The sequence below is a fragment of the Dipodomys ordii genome, unplaced genomic scaffold, assembly GCF_000151885.1.
Source record: "Dipodomys ordii isolate 6190 unplaced genomic scaffold, Dord_2.0 Scaffold163, whole genome shotgun sequence".
NCBI lineage: Eukaryota > Metazoa > Chordata > Mammalia > Rodentia > Heteromyidae > Dipodomys > Dipodomys ordii.
Window position 1 is genome coordinate 697,012 of NW_012267379.1, and position 10,136 is coordinate 707,147.

At 55.7% G+C, this 10,136-nt stretch overlaps 1 protein-coding gene across 1 annotated transcript in view; it reads left to right on the forward strand.

Moving 5' to 3' along the window:
• Sectm1 (secreted and transmembrane 1) overlaps positions 1-5,741 on the forward strand; it is an 8,786-nt gene extending 3,045 nt beyond the window's left edge. Inside the window, exons 5-8 of the mRNA XM_013033091.1 lie at positions 12-176; positions 258-394; positions 4,956-5,130; positions 5,416-5,741. Coding sequence (XP_012888545.1) covers positions 12-176; positions 258-394; positions 4,956-5,130; positions 5,416-5,741 — 803 coding nt within the window. The remainder of the gene's footprint in view (positions 1-11; positions 177-257; positions 395-4,955; positions 5,131-5,415) is intronic.
• The last annotated feature ends 4,395 nt before the right edge of the window (positions 5,742-10,136 follow it).

Consider the following 10,136-nt stretch of genomic DNA (forward strand, 5'->3'; position numbering starts at 1 on the left):
GACCACCACAGTCACCACCACCATGTGCCTGACCACCACAGCCGCCACCACCATGTGCCTGACCACCACAGTCACCACCACCATGTGCCTGACCATCACAGTCACCACCACCATGTGCCTGACCACCAGAGCCACCACCACCATGTACCTGACCATCACAGCCACCACCACCATGTGCCTGACCACCACAGCCACCACCACCACCACTGTGTGCCTGACCACCACAGCCACCACCACCGTGTGCCTGACCACCACAGTCACTACCACCATGTGCCTGACCATCACGGTCACCACCACCATGTGCCTGACCACCAGAGCCACCACCACCATGTACCTGACCATCACAGCCATCACCACCGTGTGCCTGACCATCACAGTCACCACCACCACCACTGTGTGCCTGACCACCACAGCCATCACCACCACTACTGTGTGCCTGACCACCAGTCACCACCACCGTGTGCCTGACCACCACAGCCACCACCACCACCGTGTGCCTGACCACCACAGCCACCACCACCATGTGCCTGACCACCACAGCCACCACCACCATGTGCCTGACCACCACAGCCAATCACCACCATGTGCCTGACCACCACAGCCACCACCACTACCACCATGTGCCTGACCACCACAGCCACCACCACCATGTGCCTGACCACCACAGCCACCACCACCACCATGTGCCTGACCACCACAGCCATCACCACCGTGTGCCTGACCACCACAGCCACCACCACCACCGTGTGCCTGACCACCACAGCCACCACCACCACCGTGTGCCTGACCAGCACAGCCACCATCACCACCACCGTGTGCCTGACCACTACAGTCACCACCACCACTGTGTGCCTGACCACCACAGCCACCACCACCATGTGCCTGACCACCAGTCACCACCACCATGTCCCTGACCACCACAGTCACCACCACCACCGTGTGCCTGACCACCACAGTCACCACCACCACCACTGTGTGCCTGACCACCACAGTCACCACCACCACCACCATGTGCCTGACCACTACAGTCACCACCACCACTGTGTGCCTGACCACCACAGCCATCACCACCACCATGTGCCTGACCACCACAGCCATCACCACCACTACTGTGTGCCTGACCACCAGTCACCACCACCATGTGCCTGACCACCACAGCTCCACTTGCTGGACTTCCCTGGAATCTGGAATGGGGGCAGTGAGCTCACTGTCCTCTCCTTTTTCGCCCCCTTCCCCTCTCCCCCACTTCCCTCCCTCTCCCTGTGTCTCCCACTTTATCCCCAGCTAGTCTGCTAAGTAAACAACCAGGGCTAGGAGCAATCTGGGTTCCTGGGACAGAATAGATGCAGCAAACCAGCAAGAGCTGCAGATGTGTGCCTAGGCTCACACTGCCAGGGAAAGCAGGCAGCCGGCCCTGCTGCTGCACGCAGCTCCTCGGACGGTAGTGCAGCCTGGCCGGCGTTTATCCAGCCCCACTTGGGCCAGTGGAGTGCTCCCTCCCAGGTAGATGCTGACGCTGAGCCAGTGCCTTCCCACCCACCTGCCCAGGCAGAGAGCCAAGGGCCCTGGGAAGGCCTGGCTGGCTTCCTGTCCTACCTCCAACTCAGACTTGGCTCTTTCCCCATTTCCACCCCCCCTTCCTGAATTCCTCACACCAAAGCACACCTGGCCTTCCCAGGTCCAGCTGAGCCCCATTTGGGGCTAGAAGTCCACCCTGACCTCAGAGGGGAGCCAAGAGGGAAGGCTTGGAGGTCTGGGGTCATAGGTCACCCTGTAGGGACATTGCCTGGCTAAAATTTAAATTCCAGAACTGCTAAGTAAATCCCTTAAAACATGAATTAGAATTTGGTTGTTAGATAATGACAAGGACACAAGAACAAAGAGCCAAGTAAAATTCCTAGAGAAACTACTTTTTCACCCTTTGCACAACTACTTAAAGATAACTTTATCATTTATAAAAAGAAATTACGAGCATCAGCAATGGAGGGACAGCACGTGGGAGGACCAGGCTGGAGAACAAACAAAGGTGTGATGCATTTGCTAACGCTTTGGCCCGGGAAGGATAGTGAAAACAGCTGGCGGGGAATCGGTTGTATGCGCCTGAGCCCCAGCACGTGCTGGCCCAGCTGGGAGAGTTGTGAGTTCAAGACCAGCTTGAGCTACATAGACTGTGTCTCGGAAATGCACAGGCTCAGGTGTTCTTCCATTTGATGGGTTGTCTCTTGATTCTGTAAATTGGTACCTTTGATGTGCAGCTGCTTTTAATTTTGAATACAATCCCATCTGCCCATAAAAGCATATTCTCTGGGCAGTTGGTGTCTTACCAGAAAATAATTGCCTATGCCTATGTCTTCAGTGCTTGCCCTGTGTTTTCCTGCAGTTTTCACAGTTTCAGGTCTCCTATTAAGCTCTTTGCTCCATTAGAGTTGATGTTTTTTCCCCTTCGGGAGCAGTCGCAAATGCGCAAATGCCCCGTGAGCCCTGCTGCCCGGGGACTTCTAGGGGCTGAGGTGGCCTGGGTTGGTCCAGGGCGTCCAGTCCCACAGGGAGGCGTGGGCTGGAGCGTCTCTGTCCAGGGTGCGTTGTCTTGTGCTGTCAAAGGCTGATTAGCCAGGGCACAGCTCTGCCAGCCTCCGCCCTCCATTCAGCCTCACTCTGGCCAGCCCACGGCTCCACAGCTCCGTCCCAGGGTGCTGGCCCTGCCCTGTGCCTGTCCTCGGAGCACGCAGTGAGCCCGGCTGGTCCTGCCCTGCCCCGTGCTTGTCTGGAGAGCACACAGTAGGTGCGGCCCTGGGGGAAGTGGAGGGTCGCTCTTCAGCCCTCTCCACGAGCTTGCTTGATGAAGCTCTTGCCTCCTCCCATTTTCCTGAGATGAACAGTGAATTCCCGGCTTCTCATTAAAGCACACACGATGAGCGTACTACCGAGAGAAGTTCTGACCCGCCTCTGAACAGGAACGCCATGGCTTCCCAGAAAAGGTTTCCTTCCGGGCGAGTCCAGGAGGAGCCTGGCTCCGGCCCCTCCCACCGCCACGCTCTGGCAGCAGAGGCAGCAGGTAAGGGGCTGGGGTGTGCTCAGGAGAGAGGACGGGTGAGCGGGCTGGGGGACCGGCACAGGCGCCTGGCTCCTCGGCCGTGCTCCACGCAAGGGCAGGATGGGGTCACGGGCTGGCAGGCGGGCCGTGGGGGACTTGGGGCCGAGGCTGGCGGGGCGGGGCTGGTCCACACCCTTGCACGCACACTTGTGCACTCCAGCACAAGCACTTACGGACATCCTTGAGTTTTTGTGCTCAACGCTAGTGCTCTACCACTTGAACTACAGCTCCATCCCCACCTTTTTAGTGGCTAATTGAGATAAGAGTCTCACAGCATCCTGCCATGGCTGTCTGAGCAGTGATCCTCAGATCTCAGCCTTCTGAATAGCCAGGATTAGAGAAGTAACTGTTTAAAGCTCTTGGAAGACACTACCTGAAGCAAAATTAATTCCTGCTCAGCACAGTGTGTGCAATAGAGTATCTAGAGCAATGGGATTCCGGTGGGTGCGGTACTCACTGTGACAGCACTTCTGTAAACCTAAAGTGGCTCAAAATAAAAAAAAAAAAAAACTAGGTCCTACAGCAGATGAATGGATCAGAAGAAAAATGTGCCTATGGGCTGGGAAGGTGGCTCAGCGGTAGAGCTCTTGCCTAGCATGCATGAGGCCCTGGGTTCCATTCCTCAGCACCACATACACAGAAAAAGCCAGGAGTGGCTCTGTGGCTCCAGTGGTAGAGTGCTAGCCTTGAGAAAAAGAAGCTCAGGGACAGCGCCCAGGCCCTGAGTTCAAGCCCCAGGACTGGCCAAAAAAAAATGTGGTACCTATATACAATGGAATTTTGCTCATCCGTTAGAAAAAATAAGATTGTCATTGGCAGGGAAATGGATGGACCTAGAACAAATCATGCTAAGTGAGGCGAGCCAGAGAGACAGCACGAGTTTTCTCTCATATGCAGTGCTAGACCTAAATACTCAGGACGAGATCAATCATACAGGACTGCCGGCACCCGCCCCAGCAGGACGCAAAGGTGTGACTCCGCTGAGTACTTAAAATACTGCCTATCTACATGAACTCCAGGAAATGGAAACTTTGTTGTTGTTGGCTGTGGTGGTTATGCTTTGGGTTTTTTCTTCTTTTGGGGGGCATAAAGAGTGGAGAGGGAGAGAGGGAGGGAGGAAGGTGAACAAATGGAATCATGCTGCTCAGGAGACACTCCGTGTAAATGACTGTGTAACCTGTGGGCAAAGTTAGGAGGGGAAAACAGGAAAATGAAGGAAGCGGAGACATCGTCCAGAAAGAAATGTACTCATTACCAGACTATGCACCCTAATAGTGACAATAAAATTACATTTAAACGTAAGCAAGGAACAAAAGAAAAGGAACAGTGTCCTCCGGCACATCCTGGCCTGACTGCAGCCCCTGGCAGAGGCCACGTGGGGCAGGCACGGCTCGGTGCGGGGCTAAGACGATCCTCTCTGCCCTCCCTGGCCGCAGAGGCACGGCTCGGTGCGGGGCTAGGACGGTCCTCTCTGCCCTCCCTGGCCGCAGAGGCACGGCTCGGTGCGGGGCTAGGACGGTCCTCTCTGCCCTCCCTGGCCGCAGAGGCACGGCTCAGTGCGGGGCTAGGACGGTCCTCTCTGCCCTCCCTGGCCGCAGAGGCACGGCTCGGTGCGGGGCTAGGACGGTCCTCTCTGCCCTCCCTGGCCGCAGAGGCATGGCTCGGTGCGGGGCTAGGATGGTCCTCTCTGCCCTCCCTGGCTGCCCTGCGGCCATACTAGAAAGAGCGGCTCACACAGGAAGCTCAGGGACAGGAAGAGGGCTGGGGCTCTGGAGGCCGGGCAGCCTGGCCAGGGCGGGTCAGGAGGACCTGTTCTCAGGGCTGCCCATCCCGCAGGCTCTGGGCTCCCCCTGCCCCACAGCAGCCCCGAGGCCTCCAGCTCCTGCCCCTCCTCCTGCAGCGAGTCTCGGGCACGGAGTCAGGACCGGGGACCCCGCTGGCCATGGCCCCCTACCCCGTGCCATGCCCTGGGCCTGTGTCCGGCTTGCTCAGCGTCCTCCTGCTTCTGGCCACCTCCTTCAGTGCTGCTCATGAAAGTATGTCCTTGAGAGCCGCCATCTGCTGGGGACAGGGAGGACCTGGAGAGGGCGGGAAGGACAGCCCAGAGGGGCCCAGGCCCCGGAGAGGGCGGGAAGGACAGCCCAGAGGGGCCCAGGCCCCGGAGAGGGCGGAGTGGAAGCGCTCTGTTCTCAGCCTGTGCCCAGCAGATGCAGGACCTCCCTGCCCCCACGCCGTCCTCCACACACTGCCCAGGGCCCATTCAGAGCCCTGGCCCACGGGACAGCCACGTCCCAAGGCCCTGCCTACGTGTGTCCCCCCAGGCTGGGACGACCCCGTGTGCACCGAGGGCGTGGTCTCCGTGTCCAGGGGTCAGCGTGCCGTGATGACCTGCAACATCTCCAACCCCTTCACCCGCATCGCCGTCAGCCTGAGCGCCCCCGGGGCCGACGGGACCCTCTTCCGCGTGGAGCCCTCCGCAGGCTGCTCCCGCGTCTCCCGGGACGGCTGGCAGCTCCTGGTCCAGGGGGGCCGGGCCCAGCTGGTGGAGGAGTCCGCGCAGGACCGCCACGCCGGGCTGTACTCCTGGCGTCTGCGTGGACACCAGCTGAACCACAGGAGCGTGTCCCTGAACGTGTCGGGTGAGTGAGGGCTTGCTGGGGTCCGCAGGGAGGAGGGGAGAGGAGGCAGGGGACCCGCACCTGAGGACGCCTGGCCACGGTGCCAGCATGCACGGCCGGGAGCTCCTGCTGCCCTGAAGCTCCCCCCACCCGCACGCCCCTCCGGTCCTCCACAGGCCCTCTGCTGCCCCCCCCCCCCCGTAACTCCACGTCCCGGGGCGGGGAGGGGGGGAGCGCCCTGCAGAGAACGGGTCGCCCGCACTCCCATGCCCCGTCCTGAGGCCGCACCTGCCCCCCGTGCGATGGTGTCTCCGCAGAGCCGGAGCCTGGCCCCGCAGCCCCCACTCTGGACCCTCCCGCAGGCTCGGGGACCACGTGCGTGGGCCCAGAAACCCAGCCCTAGCTCTCTGTTCTCTGCGTGATCCTGGTGCTGGACAGTCTGGACGAGAACTGGCGCACATGGGGCTGGACCAGGTATGACCCCAGGGCCTGGTGCGGGGCCCCTGGCCCGTGCCTGGCGGCTGCCCGCAATCCCCCAAAGTCCTGCTCCGTCAGTGAGAGGAGGGGGGCAGGAGCACCCCGAGAGCAGGGTCCCCCCAGAACCCAAGCCCCCTCTGACTGACAGCACAGCCACAGCTCTGTCCCAGGTCCCCGCTTCCCACCCAGGGCACCACAGAGGGCAGCAAGGCCTCCAGGGTTTCAGACCCTGCCCTGAGCCCTGGGCACCAGCTTGGGGACAGATGTGGTGGCTTCTGACCCAGAGCCTCTGCCTGCGGGGGCCCTGGGAGGGGGCCCTGTCCCCAGGGGGAGCAGGCCCCGTCCTGAGGCACTCAGAACCCGGCTGGGCTGGGGCATCCATGTGTGGCTGAATCCACCCTCCTGGTGTGACCTGAGTGTGGAGCTCAGAGCTGGGGCTGGCTCTGTGTCCGGTCTGCACGTGTGCAATGGGAACTTTCTCTCCTTCCTCCTCCCTAGATGAAGAGGGCTGGCTCTTAGAGCCAGAAGGAACGGAGCCTGGCCCAGCGTGGGTCCCACAGCCCCGGCCCGGGACGGGTCCCGCCTGCAGGCCCTCAGCAAGGGGCACGCTGGGGGGCCTCCCCCCCTCTGCTGGGTCCCTGAGGCACACAGAGTCCTGACCTCCTCCCTGGCAGAGCTGCTGCCCTCGGGGCTTGCTCACGTTTGCTGGGCACTGAGTCCGGGCTTGCCCTTCCCCCCGGCAAGGTCTCAGTGCACGCCAGGAGACGTGGAGCTGCCTGCACACGCGCATGTGTGTGCGCGCGTGTGTAACTAACCTTGTTATCATCAAGGTGATGTACAGAGGAATCACAAATTACATTAGGTAGTGAGTACATTTCATTCTGTTCAGTGTCTTGTTCCATTCTCTCCCTGCCCCTCCCATCTCTGCCCACACATGGTACCGTTCACATTCATCAAGGTCCAGTGAGCTCCACCACTTTTTGTTACCTTTTCCCTTGAGTTCTGTGCTCTTCCCTGACCCTCCTGAAAATATGCATGCGACTACAACACACATAAGTTAAAATAGACACGCAAATACACCACACATAAGTTAAAGGAGAATAAAATAAAAATCTTTTGTTTCTGTACGCAGAGTTCACTTCAGCATGTATACTGTTCTATATAACTGTGAGGAGGCACTTGGCATTGTACCTTCGTGTCTCTCTCCTAAGAGCATCCTCTTTTGGTCTCGCTCTGTGAGTATAACTTACCGCATCCCAGTACATTGCCGTTCCTCTCTGAGCTTGGCTTACCTCACTTAGCGTGATTCATTCTGGTTCCATTTCCCTTCAGATGACATCATTCTTTCTAATGGCTGTGCAAAATCCCCTGAGCATGGTGCCATTCATCTGTGCTGTCGCCGTAACTGGCTGTTGTGAGTAGTGTGGCAGTGGGTGTCCTATCCTGGCTCATGATGCTCAGGGTCCGTGCCCCGGGCGCCCTGGCTGGCCCTGGGGAGGGTCTCAGGGTCCGTGCCCGGGGCGCCCTGGCTGGCTCTGGGGAGGGTCTCAGGGTCCGTGCCCGGGGCACCCTGGCTGACCCTGGGGAGGGTCTCAGGGTCCGTGCCCCGGGGCACCCTGGCTGGCTCTGGGGAGGGTCTCAGGGTCCGTGCCCGGGGCGCCCTGGGGAGGGTCTCAGGGTCCGTGCCCCGGGGCACCCTGGCTGGCTCTGGGGGGTCTCAGGGTCCGTGCCCGGGGCGCCCTGGCTGGCTCTGGGGAGGGTCTCAGGGTCCGTGCCCGGGGCGCCCTGGCTGACCCTGGGGAGGGTCTGAGGAACCTCCAGACTGCTTTCCTGAGTGGATGTGCTGGTCCACATTCCCACCAGGCTTCCTTTTCCCCACATCCCCACCGGCATTTGTTGTTCAAATTCACAAAGTTGGCCAGTCTTACAGGGGTGAGATGGAACCTCAGAGTCATTTTGGTTTGTGTTTCCTTCATGGCTGGGGATGATGAGCATTTCCTCGTGTGTTTCCTTTCCATTCTTATGTCTTCTTCTGAGAAGTCTGTCCTTAGCCCCCTTGCCCACTTGATTGGTGTATTAGGTTTGGGAGGGGTTAGTTTCTTGAGCTCCTCGTATATATGGGATATTAGGCCTTTGTCTGATGTATGGCTGGTAAAGATCTTCCAGTCTGTTGGCTGGCTTTCTAGTTTAGTAACTGTCCCTAGCTGTGCAGAAACTTTTTATTTTGATGTAGTCCCACTTGTCAAGTCTGTCTTCTGGACTCGATTCAAGAAGTATCTACCTGTACTTTTAAGTTCTAATGTTTCTCCTGTTCTCTCTTTCAGTAGTTTCAAAGTTTCAGGTCTGGCATTGAGATCTTGGATCCGCTTTGAGCTGATATTAGTATATGTTGACAAACAGGGATCCACTTCTAGTTTTCTGCATATGGATGTCCAGTTTTCCCAACACCGATTGTTGAAGAGGCTATGTTTTTTCCACTATGTCTTTGGGTCCCTTATCAAATATCAGATAACTGTAAGTGTATGGTTTTATTTCTAGGTCTTCTAATGTATTCCACTGATCTTGGGGTCTATTTCTGTGCCAATACTGGTATTATAATACTGCCTGCATTGCCTTTTTTTTTGCCTAGAATTGCTTTAGCTATTCTAGGTCTTTTGTTATCCATATGAATATTTAGATTGTTTTGTTTATCTTGGTAAAGAACATCATTGGGACTTAGATAGGGATTGCATTGAATTTGTATATCATTTTTGCAGTATGGCCATTTTCTCAATATTGATTCTACCTATCCATGGACATGGAAGGTCTTTCCATTTCCTAATGTCCTCTTGGATTTCTTTCCTCAGATTTTTATAGTTTTCACTATAAAGATCTTTTACATCTTTGGTTAGATTAATTCTTAGCTGTTTTTTTTTTTTTGAGGCTATTGCAAATGGAGTTGTTTTCATGATTTCCCTTTCTGCTTGTACAGGGTTGGCATACAGAAAGGCTACTAATTTTTGTGGGTTAATTTTATATCTTGATACTTTGCTAACATGGTTGTTCAGCTGTAGGAACTTGGAAATGGGAGTTTTTTGGATCCTTTAGGTGTAAGATCATGTCATCTGCAAATAGGGATAATTTGATTTCTTCTTTCTCTATGTGATTCCTTTTTATGTCATTTTCTTGCCTTACTGCTCTTGCTGGGAATTCCAGAACTATACTGAAGAGGAATGGAGAGTGGACATCTTGCCTTGTTCCTGATTTTAGGGAAAACGGTTTTAGTTTTTCCCCATTCAGTGGTGGCTGTTGGTCTGTCATAGATAGCCTTTATTATTTTAAGGGACGTTCCTTTATTTTTGTTGGTCGTAGGGCTTGAATGCTGGGCCTGGGCGCTGTCCCTCAGCTCTTCAGCTCAAGGCTAGCACTCTACCACTTGAGTCACAGCACCACTTCCAGTTTTCTGGTGGTTATTTGAAGATCAGAGTCTTACAGACCTTTCTTGCTCAGGCTGGCTTTGAACCCTGATCCTCAGATCTCAAGTCTACTGAGTATGAGATTACAGACGTGAGCCACCAATGCCTGGTGGGATGATCCTAACTTTTCCAAACCTTTTTAGCATGAATGGATGTTATATTTTGTTGAAGCCTTTTTCTGCATCTATTGAGATGATCACATAGTTCTTATCGTTGGCTTTGTTGATATGGGGAATTGCATTTATTGATTTGTGTATGTTAAACCAGCCTTGCATCTGTATGATGAAGTCTCCTTAGTCATAGTGTAAGATTTATTTTATTTGTTTCTGTTGGCTAGTATTTTATTGGCTTTGCATTTGCATTCATCAGAGAAATTGGACTGTAGTTCTCCTTTTCTTTTTTTTTATTGTGAAAATACTGTACAGAGGGGTTACAATTACATGAGCAAGGTAATGAGTACATTTCTTATCAAGCATTGTTGCCTCCTCCTTT